Below are 18,437 nucleotides of genomic sequence, written 5' to 3' on the forward strand. Positions count from 1 at the left end.
TCTTGTAAGTTTTTTGTTGTTTAGTCCTGCTCCCCTGCTCAGTCCCTAAATTTTACTTGTGTGTGTTGTATTGCCCTCGGTGGCAGTGCAAGTGACTTTTTAGGTTAGTGGACCCAGAGAAGTAAAATACGAAACAGAGGGACATGGTGGTCCCTGAAACTGAAGTCTGGGGCTGAACTCTGATAGACTCATTTAGGTCTTGAGTATCTTAATGCATCTTTTAAATGTATTTTTTCCAAGCCAATGGGAAACAGTTGAAGAGCAACACTTGCCATTCTGGAAAGAAGCAACTTGTCTTCCAGTGCTATTTTTGTGAACTTCATGTTCTGCACCCGAGATAACTGCTATAGTTCACCCTGATGAATTTTTGAGGATCTCTTTAGGAGCTTGGAGCAGAACTGCTTAACTTAAGGAGTTTACTCTCTTCAAATAAATAGCTTCCCTCAGTGTCAAGCCCTGCAGTCCTTAAATGCTGCATCTCCAAGGAGTTTTGTATTGATGTGTTTATGTTTAGCTCCCTATGGCTTCCTTGTCCAGCTCCCTTCTCCCTGAATATTTCATCCTTCTGGAAGAAGGAGCAAGACTGAGCTGCTTCTCATCAGAACTTGGGCAGTGACTCCCTGTCTTTCCCACTTCTTCCCAGACTGTGCATGCCTCTCCTGGGCTTGCTGTCATCCTCCTTACTTCGCTCTATAAACACTTTCCTCTGTTGCTGGGATGGGCATTGAGGCTAACACAGCTCTGCTGTGCGTTTTGCCAGCAGAGTACGCATACAAAGAGAGAGAACTTCTGTCCTGGCAGGCATGCAGAGTTTGCATAGCTGTTTTCCCTATGTTAGATTACAGCAGGAAGAAAATAAAAGAAGGAGAAGGGGATTTATATCATTATGCTATGATAACCATTTCAAAAACTTCTGGGTTACTTTCACTTCTTCAGTGTGTACTGTGTTACGCAAATTATCTCTGTGCTCAATAGAAAATAATTTAAGATAATAGAAAATAATAGAAATATAATAATTTTCTATAATAAAATAAAAAATAGAAATAAAATAATTTTCTGTAATAATAGAAAATAGTTCAGTTTTATAGCAAGTATATAAATTGTAAATTCTAAAATGTACTGGTAGACAGTATTCATTCTTCAGCCTTTGAAAAAGCCAAACTGACTGATCTCTCCTTTGTAGCAGTGTGCAGTTCAGGAATTCAAGACTCCTCATGAAAATCTAAAAGCATTTCTAAGTTTCCTTAGCTTTGGGGGAAGGTTTTAAGATACACTCAAATTCTCCCCTGATTTGAGACTTTTTGGAGAAGGTGTGATGTGTTAACCTTGGCTGCCTTCCAGGTTCACATCAAACTGCTCCCTCACTCCCCTTCTTAGCTGGACAAGGGAAGAAAATAGCGTGAAAAACCTTGTGGGTTGAGATAAGGACAGAGAGATCACTCACCAGTTACCGTAACGGTCAAAACAGACTCTACTTGGGGAAGTTTGGTATAATTTATTTTCAGCTGGTAATAAAGTAGAACAGTGAAAATCAGAGCCTAAACTAAAACCACCTTTGTCTGAAGTCCCCCGTTTTTCCCAGGTTCAGCTTGATTGTAGACTCTACCTCTCTGCTGCACCCCAAGTGGTGCAAGTGGGTGGGGAAGAGGGGTTGCAGTTGATTCTTAACAGTTCCTCTTTGCTGTTCCTTCTTCACTGTACTATTCCTCTGCTACTGCTTGGGTCCCTCCCACAGGGTATGGTTCTTCAGAAACAGACTACTCCAGCCTGGCACCCACTGGGCTGCCGTCCCTGCCACAAAACCTGCTGCTGAGTGGGCTCCTGTCCATAAGCTGCATATTCACAAGGCATCTGCTGCCTCATGAGGTGTTCTCCATAGGCTGCACTGTGTATATCTGTTCTGCTATGGTCTTTCATGGGCTGCAGTGGGATAACCTGCTTCACTGTGATCTTCACCACAGGCTGCAGGAGAGTGCCTGGAGGCACATCCTTCCCCACCTTATTCACTGACCTTGGTGTCTGCAGGGATGTTCCTCTCATGTGTTTCTCACTCCTCACTCACAGCTGCTGTAAAAAAAAAAACCCCGTAAGATTTTTTAATCCTTTCCTGAACATTATCACAGAGATTCCACTAGTGTCGCTCATGGATTCAGCTTTGGCCAGTGGTGAGTCCCTTCTGGAGCTGTCTGGAACTAGCTCTATTTGATGTGGAGGCAGCTCCTGGTGTTTTCTCACAGAAGCCATCTCTGCAACCCCCCTGACTACCAAAACCTTGTCGTATAAACCCCACACAGGGGATAATGCTCTAGTAGTTGGTTGCCTTTGAGGGAGGTAGGAAGTGATTGAAACCCTAATTAAGCATGAGGCAAATAGATGGATAGTTCTTCCTCCAGATTTGGTTGATTTGGGGGATTTTTTTGGTGTGGTGAGTAAAGATATTCTCCTTGTAGGTGAATACATACATGGACGTGACCTCACTTTTTTCTAACTTTTGATGTTCACAGACAGAAAGAGAAGAGCACAAGGGCTTCCTGTGACTTGCTTTGCATATGCGTTTCATATACAGCAGTGTTGTTAAAATTGACTTGGATGTGAAATACAGTGTTGCTATCTGTGCTGTTTTCACAGAATTATAGAATCACTTAGGTTGGAAAAGACCTCAGAGACCCTTGGCACCACCTTGTCAACTAGACCATGGCACTAAGTGCCACATCCAGTCTTTCCTTAAACACCTCCAGGGACTGTGACTACCACCTCCCTAGGCAGTCCACTCCAATGTCTAATCACCCTTTCTGTAAGAAATTTCTTCTGATGTCCAATCTGAACCTCCCCTGGCACAGCTTGAGGCTGTGTCCTCTCATCCTGTCCCTAGTTCTAGTTGCCTGGGAGAAGAGACTGACGCCCACCTGGCTACAACCTCCTTTCAGGTAGTTGTAGAGAGTGATGAGGTCCCCCCTGAGCCTCCTTTTCTCCAGGCTAAACAACCCCATCTCCTCAGCCACTCCTCATAGGACTTGTGCTCTAGACCCTTCACCAGCATAGTTGCCCTTCTCTGGACCTGTTCCAGCACCTCAATATCCATCTTGTAGTGAGGGGTCCAGAACTGGACACAGTACTTGAGGTGTGGCCTCACCAGTTTCAAGTACAGGGGTTTTGATGGCAACTGAAATTCGCTTAAGAGGCACCACCGAAACTGCTTAATCTGACCTGAGATATTTTCATAATCTATGTAACTCATCCATCCAAATATGAGAAAATGCAAGAATAGGCAGCGACATCATCAGTTTGGTTGTTCTTAGACTGCAGCAAAGCATTTAAGGACTTCATCAAAGAGTAGGCTTAAGTGAAAACTTTTACGTAAGCTTGAAACACATTGTACTGAAAAAAAAAGAGGTATAGTGCTGACTTTCCTCTATTTGTAAGTATGGACAATATCAGCTCAATCTAAATGTTGTCAAATAAGTACCATATTACTTTCCACACTCCAAGGACTCTATTTACTGCATAAACTTTGGAAACAGTGGGTGACAGTTCTTTGCTTCATTCTTGTGCTTTCTGTAGAAGTGCAAACAGTTGTGTTCACTATGCGATCTCTAGTTGTAGTCTCAAAACATGGAATATAAAGTATGAAAGTATAAAAGATAAAGTATAAAATAGAGCAGTTTACTGGCAGCAACTGCTGCTGGCATGGAATTGTTCACCTTGCATATCACTTCTATGTCCTCCTGGTCAATTTTTCTAAGCAGAAGGAAATCCTGAGAGTAGTTGAAGGCACAATGGATCTTGCTGAAGAATGAAACTTGGAGGAAAAAGAGTTAGAATGGATAGTTGTGTAGTTTGCTTTTAAACCTGATCATGTGATCTCTTAGTCACATGAGTAGATGCTTGTTGACTTACTCCCTAGACAGACATTTGAGGTTTGAGTCTTTCGTTCTGTATCCAAAGGAAAACTGTTATTAAGGAATGCCCGTCTGGTTTAGATGCACTGGCTGGCCATTTTCTCCTAATTAATTTTAACGGGTGTTTGATAGAATAGAGCTTCTTGGCAGCTCTCTGATCTTAATAGCTTCTGAGAAAATGCATTGATTGGCCCTTTTGTTTTCAAAAGACTGCTGTAATTTTCAGTCATTATCTACAAGGAAATCAGTGTAATTTATTAAACCAGCATCATGGATTAAGAATTAAAGACCTGATTCTTTTAACACTTAAACTGGTGTTATATTGATGTTACCCATGAGGAGCTTTAGTAAGACAAAGAGTAAGTGGAAGATATTCATCATGAACTTTTAAAAAGCAAGTTTCTAGATCTCTTTCATAAGCTCAGAACTGATTCTTTTTGTTGCTTGTACCAAGAATAAACTGTATTTCTTGGAGGTTGGGTATGAAAACAGTCCAAAAACTATCATATTAAAAAAAAAACCACTTATAAGAACGAGCTTATGTCTGAGAAACAGCACTTAGCTAGCACTCTGTATACAATGCTTGAGTTGCAAATTCTGCAGGAAAAACAGCTTGCATTTAATTAGAAGAGAAAATTATTCTGTGTAGTCTCCCTACTTTTCAGAAAATAAAAATTTGAGTAGTGTCTCTGGCTTCTTGTTCTTTTTGCAAGCAAGCTAGATTAGATGTATTTCAATGGTACTGCTTAAGTAAATTTAGTTTGTCTTACAAACAGGTCTTAGAAACTTTACAGAATTGAAATTTGATGGCTGAGCTGTGAAAGCAAGGAATAAATTGCTTTCTGAGATTCCACTGTGACTTCACAAAATTGTAAGACAATAACTGTTTTATCAGGGTCATCTCATCTTTGTTTATTTTATTTCCATGAAGTTTTGTTTTAAAGACCCAGCATGAAGTAAATGATTCACATAAATGTAACATTTTAATGCAGTTTGACTGCTATTATATTAAAAAGTTACTAAAAAAAAAAGAGCTGGTGGACTAATTGGTGGACAAAATGACTGGTTTGTCCTCATTACAAAGTCTGTTGATCAGCTGCTTACTACAGTAGATTTCAGTTGATTATATCACAGTGAGTTTTCAGGTCTCCACTGTAAGTCGATAGCGCTCCAGTCCTGTTTTATTTATGGCTGTTGTTTTTATCTTTTATCCAGTACCTTATTGATCTCTGGGAATTACGTTAGAGTGATTTTGTGGGATGGAATTAAGCAGACTGACTAACACAGAAAGACTTTTGACCAGTTTTAGCCAAGGATGGTGGGATAAACCCAGTCATCAGGGTTTTGGACACTGTACAGTCTTTTAAACCATCCACTTGTAAGTGACTGGTTGCTTGCTTCCATTCTGACTGTTTTAAAGAAGTTTTCTGCCTTTTTTTCATTTTTATTTTTGTTTCATTTTTGGCTCAGTCTTCAGAGTGTGCAATGGAAGGGTTGGAGAATGAAACACAACAATGAATTCTACTAGACGTTTCTCATTCTGCCTAGCCTTCAACAAAAACAAAGCATTTGTTCAAAGCCCCAGCTAGTAAATTGTCTGCCACCCTAAGAATCGTGTCTTTAATAGAAAGGCTGGTTAAAGCTGGATGAGCTTTTTGCTAGTATCATGGCAGTGGTTACTACAAAGAATAGAGGCCTGTTCTACCGTTCTGAGCTACAGCTGGTGTCAGCTGTGGTACTGAATAGTACAGCAAGATAAAGGGAACAAAAGGGCACATTTTGTCTTCTAATAATAGGCTTGGGACTGCCATAAACTCTTTACATAAATTATAGAACAGTACCAGTTCTCTTTCTTAAATTTTTCTTTATCTTCCTTGTGGTTAAAACCTGGCTAAATAACTTCCGAAGGCTTTGCAGTGATTCTCGTGTGTGCTTTTTGCTGTGGTAAGCGGAGTCAGCAAGGGCAGTAAAACAAATGTTTCAGGACACTGATCTAGACTCAGTGCCTCACGAAATGGGGTCTCATATAGATTAAAAGGATAAACATAAAGATTTTTTTTCATCAATTAATTCCCTGGGATGCTGACGGCTGCTGTCTTATTATTGCATGTGACTGGCGCATTCAGAAATACTGTCTCAGGAATTCCTCACTAGGAAAACTCTTCTACACCTCAGAGGGGGAAACAGCAGAGTAATGGAACAAGATGGCAGCACCTCCTGTTTAACTGTTTTCAGAATACTGGGGTGGGGGGTGTTTACTGAGAGGTCATGTCTTCATACTAGTGTTGGTGGTAATGAGGGTGGGGGGAAGTCAGTTAAGTGTTTAGTAGGTCAGAATACCCTGCAGAGGACACTTACTCTGAATGCTCAACTGCTAAGGTTGGACTGGACCTTTCCAAAATTATAAAAACATTTCTCAAGTAACCTAAGAGTTGATTTCTTTCTGAAAACACTGCTGGGTCATGGGTCATTGCTGTTATTGATGTTTCCTTTCTGAGTTTATGGATTATAACTGACAGAATTGCAGTTTCGAGGAATAATTGAACAAATTCTGTGTATTGTGCATAGCCAAGCTTTTATTCTCTTGCCAAAATCAACTGTTATTTGAATGTGAGACAGAAATAAGGCAATAAGGCTAGAATTAAAGGGCTGCTACCTTTTGGTTGTGGAGCATGGCTGGCATAGCTTGTAGAGAAAGGCACAAATCCTAACAAGGCTCTAAAGCTTGTGTTTACTTTGGAGCTGCTCTTGAAGATAGCAGATGTCACAGTTTATGTCTTATAAATAAAATACAGACAGTTCAAATCACAATGTAAGTGGATTATTTATTCATTTTTTATCAATAAAGACCTGGTAGAGGAGTACTTTAGTCCAAGGAGTGGAGTCATATTCTCATGAGTTTTGTAGAATTAGGATTAAAATGTGAAAATTTGTTTCCAAAGAGAAATGTAAATTGATTCAGAAATATGATATTCTCTTTCCATACTTACTTTTGCAAATATTGTCATCAGGGCTTTTTCTACAATAAGTTTTGGTTTAGTGTATTTAGTGTATTTAAATGTAAAATGTGAAGCCTGTATCAAGTCTGTTTATAGAAATAAATGCACTCTGTAACTGCTGATACTATTTGGTTTTGCAGGTTGTCTTCTGAAGGTACCCTCTTGCTTTCTCAACAAATCATGGACATCGTTGGCTTTCTGAAGTCTCAATTCATTTGCCACCTTCTGATCTGCTACATATTTATAGTGTCAGGACTGATCATTAACTTCATTCAACTCTTTACACTTATACTTTGGCCAATCAACAAGCAACTGTTCAGGAGGATCAACTGCAGGCTGGCTTACTGCATTTCAAGCCGTAAGATTTCATTTTGTTTTTTTAAAGTATTTCATGTTTTGTCTTGAGGGAGTTGGTAGAAAAGTACTGGTTTTCAAAGTAACCTTTATAAAGGTCGTGATTGCTTCCTACAGCACCTGCATTTGTGTGAAGAGATGTATGCTTTGTTGAAATGTCTTCTTGTGTTGAAATGTTTTTACCCTTTTATACTGGAATACTTGCTGGACTCAGGATGTTGAAGAAAGAATGCCTCTCGTTTGGCTATCCGTCAAGTTCCATTAAGCCAAATGAAAAATATTGACCAAATAATGCATCTCATCAAGTTCGGCTATTATCTGTGGGCTTACAGTGTTAACAAGTCAGTTCCAATAGTGCTTTCAATCTTTTTATCATCCATGATTTTGTTTATGATCTTAAGTATTTCACGTGCAAATACTGTTCAGGACTGGGAAATAACAGTAAAAAAAGGGAAAATCTTCAATTTCATATGCTTCTTTCTTAAGCTAGTTATGAATTGTTGTTTCTTTGAATAGGCATTTCAGACCTTAAGCTGCATCTGTCTGTATTCAGTATATGCACGTAGTTATAATGTAGAATACAGCAGGTAGCCTGTAATCATTTCAAAGAAGCAGGGGTTGCAATTATTTTGATTTTCTGGGGGAGTTGGGAGCATAAGCTCAGGATATTTATTAGTTGTAGAAAGGCCAGACCTTTGAAACTGTTGAGAGATGTGAAAAGTCACTGTCACTTGACTGAACAGGTAATTCCAGTGGAATGAATGAGCGCTGTACCCATTCGTTTGTTCTCTGTTAGTAGGAGTTTGGTAGAATCTCCACCTGACAACAGTGAATTATCAGAGCATGTGTAATTTTCTTGATATAATCAGTCTACTTATATATTTACTTTTAAAGAGCTATGACTGCAGCTTCAGCACAGTTTTATTGCACTGCCACTTCCTGACTTTCTCATAGTTGCTCTAAATTTACATCAGAGAGAACTCTTCACAGAAACTGTTAAAAAATGCTAATGTTCAGTATCTGGGAGCATGCTTTTAAATGTGTCCACCTTTCAGAGAGATTTCCTTGGGCCTTTCTGAAACTCAGAAGTACTTTCTAAAAAGGAGACTATTGCAAAATGCATGCCTTTTGATACTCCCTAAAGATTATTCAAGTGTGATGTCACTGTCAATGCTGAGTGAGTTATGCATGGTTTCATACTGGGGAAAACAGCCCTCCAACACAGTATTTAAGAAATGCAGCAAAAATGGTTTCTTTCAGGTCACCTGTTCTGCTACTAAGAAGCTGAAAATGAATACATTGTTAGTATTCATAATAAGCTGCTTGAAGTAGAAATCTGTCACATGCCTCAACTGGGGGACCAGTAGGGATTATTTATCTTTCATCAGTGACTCTGATGAGCAACTATTCAAAGCATTTTTTTAAGACATACTCTTTTACTTAAATTTCAAAGCTCCATCAGCGTGTATAGCCCCAAATAAATTGGGGATGCTGTTTTATTATTTCTGTAGTGTAGAAAAAATGTTCTTTCTGAAAAAAGTAATTTTTGCTGTCTGTGTGTGTCCCTGAAGAGAGTATGTAAGTACTTTGCATTTGTTTGTACAGTGACATTGAATATGACCAAGTTTCTACTTTTGCCTGGCAGCATAGTATATGTTTGAAGCTGTGGAATTTAGAAGATACTGTACAGCTGTGTACAAGTGTATATTATTATTTTTTCATGCAATGCCTTCTGGCCCATTCTTCCTTTTGGCTGCTTAGTGCAGAGATATCAACTATGCTAGTCTTCAGGCTGAATCCTTCAGTTTGGCTCAATCTAGTCTCATGTAGGGGATGGACAGTGTGTAAGAGGGAGTAATACTGCATGCTTATCCTTGGTGGGGCAGGTGGCTTTGTACTTAGGGTGGCTGATCTAGTCTTTAGTGCTGATGCCACTGGAATAGATTATGTTGTGAATTTTTTGACCAGTCATGCTCAGAACAAACTATGTCTAGGTTAAAGTAATTTATTTTAGCTTTACAACAGAGCAAGCTAGCATGTGATATGAGTCACGTATCACATCTACCTGAGTGATATTTGAAAAGGGGGGAATGTGGCTAAAAAGAATTTCAAAGAACTAAAGACCAATTAATCAAAATGGGTGTGGTTTTTGTAGTATTATATGTGTACAATAATGCCTTTTGGGGGCCATTGCTGTGGTGACTAATAAATTAGTCAGGTCTGTATGGGTCTGATGAAAGTCATGGAAACAGCCTACAGCTGGAGAGAATGAAGCTTAGCATTGGAGAATGTAAAGAGGCACGTGCTTTGCGATGGTGACAAGGATCATGTTGCTTTGAGAGGCTGATACAGCCTGAGTCACCAAGTCAACCGAAGGGTGAAGTAGAGCGAGCATGGTTTAATTTAAGAATGAAATGAAAGCAGCAGCTGTCTTTAGATCCTGCAAGTTCAATTGGTTTCCGTTTGATGTCAAAGGTAGAGATAAATGGTTCCATAAATTGGAGGAGAACATTTCGTCTTTGATACTGTGCTCTTTGGGGAAGTTGGGTATTTTTGTATTTTAAGTCATGCTGTTTTCTTATACCTCTTTTCCTCCTATCTCCTTTTTAATATAAGAATGTAATATTCTCACTTCTCGTGCAGCGTCTGCTGTCATACTGCATATGGGAAGCTAAGATGTTATTGTGATTAATGGCTTGTCCTCACTTGAGTAGTACAGCTTGAGTCAAGGGTACTTCTCTGTTAACATGAATCAAACCAGACTAGCTCGAGTCAAGTGGAATCATTAAGGTTGGGAAAGACCCTTATGATTGAATCCAGCCATCGGCCCAGCGCTGCCAAGTCCACCACTAAACCATGTCCCTAAGAGCCACATCTACACATCTTTTAAATGCCTCCAGGGATGATGAGTCAAATCTTGGGCAGCCTGTTCAAGTGCTTGGCAACCCTTTCCATGAAGAAATTTTCCTTAATATCCATCATAAACCTTTCGAGATGCAATTTGAGTCCATTTCTTCTTGTCCTGTCACTTGTTACTTGGGAAAAGAGACCAACACCCTCATCACTACAACCTCCTTTCAGGCCACTGTAATGAGTGATAAGGTCTCCCTTGAGCATCCTTTTTTTATCAGCCGCTCCTCATAAGACTTGTACTCCAGACCATTCACCAACTTCCTACCATAAAATGACTGTATGGAGTAACTGTGGTAGTTGAGCACATGTAGCTGTGGGAGCTACTGCTTCTCTACTGTGAGTTTTGGCAACAGCACTACAGCTTCTCTTCGTAACTATGTAACTTCAACCAGCAGGCTAAAACCGTGGACTTCAAACTTTTCATCAATGCAAGTTAAAGAAGAGGTGGAAACTTGGCTTCCAGTTTGAATTTACAGTGAAAAAGATTAACTAGAGCAACAACTTGCTTTTAATGGAACAGAGCACGTATAATGGCACACACCAAGTTACTTTCCGTAATTGGTATTGAGAAGTTGTTGCCTTTCTTGAAACCACTTGTGAGTCAGGGCGAGTTTAGCTTCTTTATTGACCTGCTTAATTATGTATTAGCATTGGGGAGAACTTTTACTGAGAGTGTTGCAAATGAAAAAATACTGGTTCTGATAAACTGCCAACTTTTTATGAAATTTGAATTGAGTAACTGTTCTTTAATTGCAGATTGGAAGCCTTGTTCAGTTCAAGTGTCTTGCTCCCCAAAGATGTCTTATCCGTTCCCCATATTGCAGTTTGGGTTGCTTTTATATCTCCAAGATATTTTTCATGTTTTACTGTAAATAAACCCTTCCTGTTTGATGCTGTTATCCCATTTGACAAATATCTACAAAGTAACAGTTAGTTCTAGTCCTATTTCCTCTATGTGTCTTGACCTTTACTGAAGAGTGTTAGTTGCACACTGTGGACATTCTTGAAAAGAACAGACTTTGGGTTGTGTTAGTCTTAAAATGAGCCTTGAAAAGACTAGTAAGGGTTGGGCACCCTCGATTGTGTTTTAAGTTTAAAGAAACAAAACAAAGAAGCCCCAAAAGAAACAATCAGCAAAAGAAACCACACACACACACAGGAACCCAACAACACCCCTTCCTCCCCCCAACACAAAACCAAAACACCAAAGCCTTTGGGCTTCTAACTTTCAGAAAATATTTTCTGACTCCAAATATATATTGCTAGATTGCTTCAACTGCCTGTTAATCCAATCCCCTTTTGTAAAATGACAACCTTGATCAACTCTCCCTAGCACTGAACTCAATTGAATGCACCCTACGAAGGAAATTGAACATTGCAAACCTCGATAAGGTGATAGCAATAAAAATTTTAACAGTAAGTGTGCTTGGAAGATGGCATAAGAGCAAAGGTTGAGCAAGCAAGCAATCTTGGGGTTTATTTTTAAATAATTTAGGGATATATTGTTCTCAGTTTATTTTTCTAAAAGACTGAGAGCCAAGATGTATGCCAAGGAAGGAAGTACTTAGTGTGGAATACATACAGTTCTCATAGATGCTCTTTGTTCCTGGATTGGAAGAGTTGGGAATACATCGTCTTTCTTCCCCTTATGTGATAGAAAACCACCACAAAGGGTACACACAGCTATTCTGCACTAGCTTGTGAAGTTGGTCAAACACATAGAGGGAACAGGTTGTCTTGGGATTCATGCCATATGTGCTGCGTAGCTTGTTGGGCAGTGGGAGAGTAGTTTGTCCTTCCTAAATCAGTTTGTGCTTGGTTGAACAACGCACGCTGGGCTCCTGCAGGCTGTTTGGTACATAATTCTGCTGTGTGCCAGGACTACACATACAGGATAAATGGCTTCTTTAGAGGTGCTGGGTGGAAGGTATTTGCCTGTAAGTGTAACAGTGCTTGTTAACTTGTCCTCTTGCTGCTACTGTATTGGGGGAAAATGAGCTTCTCCTTGTACTGAGATGCCCCTTGTGCTCCCAGGGTGAGTGGCAGACTGGCCTCCCGCTGACTCACCGCATGAGGTGAACTTTGCATAAACAAAAGACCTGGCAGCAGTGACACAGTTGTGTGGACAGGTGCATAAGAGCTTTAAAAGCAATTGACTTAGCTTCTAATCTGCCTTCATAAATAAATTATAGTAGTACTAATAGCTATTCTTGTGCTATGAAAGGGGTGTTATTACACCTCTGGGTAAAGTTACACTATGTAGGCTGCAGTTAATAAATTCTACAGAGGGAAAGACCCTTCTTTGCATGGAAAGAAGCACCCTGATTTCTCTTCATTGACTGCAGCAAAAACAAGATGGAAACTGATTCTTCTTATGACTGAGGTACCTAAAAATCCACAAAACTGGAGGAAATTGAGAACTGCTTTAAGTTGGCTTGGCTGTTATAACACAGTAAAGCGAATTCCTTCCATCTACAACTATAGGCTTTGCAGTGAGGACTGAACATCTGAATAAGGCTCTGCGGTAGTATCAGGGCCACCTTAATGCTCAAGAATTTGTTTCCCTGCATGCAACCTGCTGCCCACTTGGAGTTTAGAGAAGCCCTTGGCCCATTTTACTTGTTCATATGAAGGTGGTACTGGGGCAGGGAGGAGAATTCTTGCCTCTGATGCAGTTGAGCAGGTGGGAAGGGATGAGAGCAAGAAGGCCCCAGAGAGGTTGGGCTTTCTTCATCCTCCACTTCCCTCTATTGTCATCTTATACTGCAGGAGAAACAGTCTGCTGTTGTCAAAGTATGCCAATGCCCTTAACACAATCCTATAGTATTTTATTTATAAAGCAAACAGTTATGCTTGTCAATGTATATATAGCAAAGAGCTTTCATAGGGCACTTGTGACTGCTTGCTTAGCCTGTTTGCATCGTTTTGAGTAATCTCTGTAAAATGTGTTTTTCTCAAGAGCTACTTGTCCATATAAGCCTTTGTTATCTTGGTTCCACATACCACATCCATACAAAGCCACTGGTAAAGATTATGAAAAGTTTACAACTAATGGGGGAAAATTGGAGGCCAGATTTGATAGTCAGGCAAAGTGAAAATGTTGATTTGAATTTTTGGAAAGCTAGACCATCGCCTTAGCTTTCTTGTTTTCTCTCAAGCTAAGCCATGGCAACGACTGTAGAAATCAAGTATACTAAAGAAATGCCCATGTTAGTTTCAATCTAGATAAATTCTAGAAAAAAATAAACTCCAGTAGAAATTATCTACTTTAAAGTGTCCTCTACTCTAATTCATTGATGCCTTCCTCCAGCCTGCTTTCTAATACTGTTTTATATGTGTTATGTACTTGTGACATTCCCAAATCTTCGTTCGTGAAACCTAGCCATGATGACTTGTGACAGTGCTGCTGGTTATCTGTACAGTTCTCTACTCAGACCAAACCTTGACTTTCTGTAATTTGTAAAGACAGAAGGAGCCAATTACTGGACCAGTTTCCCCATTATTTTAATGGTAGAGTAAAATTATGTGTTAGTGCGTGTGTGTGTGTTTGCTGCATTCATCACAGCTTGAACTCCCTTTTTTCTAGATTGTGCTTGTGGAGTAGAATTACATTAATTGCTATGAACAAGTCCTATGCAGTGCCTAACATATGCCTCTGTATTTTCCCTACTACCATTAACTTGCTGTATCAACTAATAACATTTCAATCCTTCTCATTTTATGCCACTTGCAAGTGCTGTTATTCAGTTTTCTTAGTGGTTCCAGTATTGACAGTGAACTTGAATGGATCAACCAAGATGATATGCTGATTGCAAGCATGCTGGTCTATTTGAATGACATCTGTGCATGACCTTTAGCAGAGTTCCTAATTCAACCTAAAAGGGTTATGGTCTTCGTTCAGGAGAAAGGGACTAATTTCTCTGAAAATGGATGTGAAAAAAACTTTTGATACTGATGCTTTCTATGCAAGACCAGTGAAGAGCTAGAGAGGCACTTAGTCTGATCTTTAATGAAAAGAGCATCTACACTGTTGCTGATACTATTTTGTTGTTGCTGAAGCTTTTGTAGAGGTCACTTGTCTTCATTTTCCTTTTCTTTTATTGCCTCAGATTCCTGATCTGAAGAAGGGTGATGATGATAGCCTGCACACTGGAAAGAGGGATGGCAGGGAAGCAATAGAAGGTGAATTGCATTCTGTTTGGTGTCTGGCATCACACATCACTAAGTTTCTAGCACCTTTTGTTAAGCATTAGATCTGACCAGCAAGCTTTTTAGATTCCTGAACTGGGGTAGATGTGGAGAGTTTGTGTGAAAGTACTTCTGTCTGACATGGTGTAAGTTGGGAACATGGTATCTGATGATCCAGGTCATAGCACAGAATATGAAGACATTTTAGTACTAGTTATTTGTTCATTAAGGATGAGTGTCACAATCAGGGGATCAAATTCTTGTTAAGAAACACTTTGTATTTGTAGAAAACCCATTTTAGCTATAGGTCTGATTTTAATTGCTAAAATAGTACTGAATCTGAAGGGTAGTCTCTTGATCCCCTGTAAACTTCATGCAGAGATGCAGAGAATATCTCATTGATCACCATCACCAGTTACAAGCAAATACAAACTAGCAGTAATCCAACCTGTCCAGGGAAGAACACTACCTCCTTAGGAAGAACTACTGGGGGAACTCTGAATTCTCCTGGGTTTGGTCAGGTAGATCTACTAATGTAACATCCAGGTGAGGTGCAGTGTGTCTCATTTGCTATCGATTGGCTACATCTTCTACCCCTCCTACTCACTTTGGAGCAATGTGCACCATTGAAAGTGTATACCTAGGTGATTCTTCCTCTTCCAAAATTAGGGGAGTCATATAGCAGTGATTGTACAGACTTAATTTCTTGATGTCACTTCTAAAGAAGCTTACTCTTGTTTTTTGGAAAAGTGTGGGAAATGCGCAGCTGTGAGGCTTTTGACTGGGGCTCCCATTAGTAGAGCTTTGATGCTGTAAAGGAGCTCCTTTCCTATCTTACTGGATTTTTTTTTTCCTGAAAGCAATCTCATACCATTCTCTAACATTTTCTAGGTATTTCCCTTTGGTCATATAGTGTCTCATCTGAAGATATGCAATGTACTAACCCTCTGCAGTTTGCAGAGGACTCTATTGACAGTATAATCACAGAGAACTAAAGAATCTATTTCTTCCTGCAAAATCAAACCATTTATCCATAGGACCTATGAGACAGCCTTTGTTGGTTTGCTACTCTTTGTACAAAGGCAAAAGATATGCAGGAAGATGTTAACCTTGCAGTACTCAGAAAAATGCTTTCATTGTCTGAATTGGGTTATATTTTCAGAAATTGAATGCAAGCTGATCTAAGATGAATTGTACTCAATGAGTTGCCCTACCCACCAGAATAAATCAATTAAAGCTGTATTATTTGAACACATAATGCCTTTTGTGCTCATAAAGGTGGAGGGATATACACAAGCAAAATAGCTGACATACTTCTTCAGGTTCCAAATATCTACAGTTTAAAATTGAGACCATAGTACATTTTCCTTTTGGTATAACAGTAAATTTTCAATATTTTTTATAATGCTAAAAGTTCAGAAAACTTCTGTTTGGATTAAAACTTACTATAGAGTTCCTTTCCCTTGTGTCTTCGCAGGCTCTTCATTAATTCGTGCTTAAAATTCAAGGTTTCCTGAAAGATGATTTAAATTTCCATAGTTGTATGGCTATAGCTTGTACCTTGCTGTAGGTGCATGCAGTTGTCAGGTGGGAATTAGAAGGGCTGGAACAGCAGATCCGTGAGTCTTCGAGATACTGACTTTATTCTGATAAGAAGTGATAGATTTCTTCATGTGGAAAGCAAATGGTGGTTGATAAATAGATCATTATGCAAGTGCAGGGGAGCAGAAGGGCAGTGTCTCAGGAGCAGCCCAAGCTGTGTGCTTTCCCATTAGTGACTTAGTGGGAAAGACCTGTGCTGTTGCTTGATGTATGTGCCATGTAAATAAGTCCTTTGAAAGTCCTTCTTCTGTCTTGGAAATATAGGAATGAGAATTGGACCTCTTCTAAGAGCAGTGATATGCTAGGTTATTCCTATGTTGTGTAGGATATTGGAGTGCTGTAGTAATCTTCAGGACTGTTTTTCAAAAGTGATTCCTGTGAACAATATGAGAAGTTGAGTGCTTTGTCCCAACTGGTGTGGGAATGATAATGCTGTCTTTGATCTTCATATAAAGAGTAAGAGTCAGGATGCTGGAATATCTCCTTTATTTCCAGTTCATGTCATTGATTTCTTGCTCTAGAAAAGTCCTGTAATCATGATTGCATTTTTAAGCAGGGAAGACCAAAAAAGGAGCAGGAAGATTGTTTGCTCTCCTATATGAGCAGTGCCTGTTGCAGGTGGGTACTTTTGTAGGATGTCTTTTCTTGACATATGAAAAGTAAATGTTAGTAGACGAAACCTGTGAGACCAATTTATCTGTCTGGAAGAGCAGTTTTGCTGATTTCTGGTATTTCGTTTGGAAGGTCATTCCTGCTGCTCTGTTTACTGCGTCATTATGCCTTCAACAAGGAGCCGTGTGCTGACCTTTGAGGGCAGTCCAGGTGGACAGAGGAGCAGGAGGAAATGCCTGTTTGTTATCTGCACTAACTGGTCCCATACGAGGAACTGCTGGTTTGTTGAAACATGGGAGTATTGCCAAATTCCTTGGGGAAGAAGCATAAGAGGAGCCTTCTAATGCGAGACAAATCTCTCTGACACGTGGCTGTTAAATAATTAATTTCCCCAAAGGGTTTGAAAAGAACGTTTCAAAACACTGACTACTGTAGATCTGTATTTGTGTTAAACCCATTTTACTAGTGAGGCTGGCTTTGTTCCACACACTGGAACTTGGAGAGAAGAAGCTGTGTTGTAGACAGATTATGTCAGGATAAAAGACAGAAAAAAGCTGAGAAATTAAATGTTTGAAGTGTACAGCTGCTTTGTTTTTTTCTGAAGGGAGGGTTGCTTTTTACTTGCAGCATGGAGATGGTTTAAAAGGAATAGTGGCTAAGGAAATGAACAAAACTTGTTTCTGAGTTCCTTCACCCTCTAGCTCAGGACTGCACTAGAGAAGGCAGCATCAATTGAAATATCTTGTTTCAGGAATACATATGCTGACTTAAAATTTCTTTTTCTCCTGAGGAAAAATCATGTTTTACATTTTGTGGGTGTTATGTTAGAAAGGGAGAATCTATTTGATTAAACTTGAATGATTGGTATGTGTTTAGAGAGGGAAGACAATACGGGAATAGGAGCCAGAGCGAACCTGGAAAGTGAGGTGGCGTGCCAGTACACATGCAGTAATTGGAAGGCTCATACCCAGATCAGCTGCTGGCTCAAATAGTAGAGACATGCCTTAATGTATATTTTAACCACAAGGTTTTGATTCCTCTATCATAGCCTCTGTGAGAAAAGCCCATTCTGGCTTTCAGTGTACCTGGAAGGTTTCTGCACTTAAGATCATACATTAAATCTGATTCTGATCTTGGTTCCCAAAGCAATTTCAGCTTGACTGTTTTACATCCTAGCTTGACCATATTAAACTGCCTGTAGTTTATTTGTCTCGTGTGTTTCACCTGAAACACTGATGACACTCCATCAAAAAGGATGAATCACCTTTTCATCAATACTGTTTTGTTGTCTTAATTCTGTAAGAAAATGAAATGAACCATGTTCATGGAGCTGAGGCACAGCAAGCAGCAGAAAGTTGTGTAATATCAGCCTTCAAAATTACAGCCATAGAGTTTTAATAAAGCAATGTATTTTTCACTTACTACACTAGCCACTTTATGCACATGTACATGCAGGTTTTAATTCTATGACTAAGCAAACATTGAGGCTGAATTGCAGATAGACTGACAAGAAGATCAAAGCAAAGATACACCTTTAGCTTTGTAATGGGCATGATGATTCTAATCCTTATTTCGTGTAACTCAGTGTGGTGTAGCAGTGACTACACTGGAGATTATTTTTATTCCAGTATAGGATCTGGCCAACTAACATAAATGTTAGTGTATGTTTGAGAGAAACAAAAAAAAGTGAGGGAAAAAAATCTGTGTACCATCAATCTTTAGTTCAGTTTGTTTTTTAAATCTGTGATTTTTATCTTGAAGTTATGTTGACAAATCAGTAAGTGTTGGGAGGAGGTGGTTGTTACCTCTTTGAAGTGGAAGCTTTCTTTGGATACTTTAGTATTCGAAATGGCGCATTTATGAAGTGTTC

General features: G+C 39.4%; 1 protein-coding gene across 3 annotated transcripts in view; it reads left to right on the plus strand.

Moving 5' to 3' along the window:
- AGPAT4 (1-acylglycerol-3-phosphate O-acyltransferase 4) overlaps positions 1–18,437 on the plus strand; it is a 77,364-nt gene that overhangs the window by 7,983 nt on the left and 50,944 nt on the right. The window contains exon 2 of one of the 3 annotated variants that reach the window (XM_032683784.1): positions 7,039–7,256. The exons of 1 other annotated variant lie outside the window; for it this stretch is intronic. In XM_032683784.1, the coding sequence (XP_032539675.1) occupies positions 7,079–7,256 (178 nt within the window). In that variant the 5' untranslated portion in view covers positions 7,039–7,078. Of the gene's footprint in view, positions 1–7,038; positions 7,257–14,328; positions 14,348–18,437 lie in introns of those variants that run through there. One more of the 3 variants, XM_032683786.1, reaches the window with a different exon arrangement.

This window comes from Chiroxiphia lanceolata, chromosome 3 (assembly GCF_009829145.1).
Source record: "Chiroxiphia lanceolata isolate bChiLan1 chromosome 3, bChiLan1.pri, whole genome shotgun sequence".
Taxonomy (NCBI): Eukaryota; Metazoa; Chordata; class Aves; order Passeriformes; family Pipridae; genus Chiroxiphia; species Chiroxiphia lanceolata.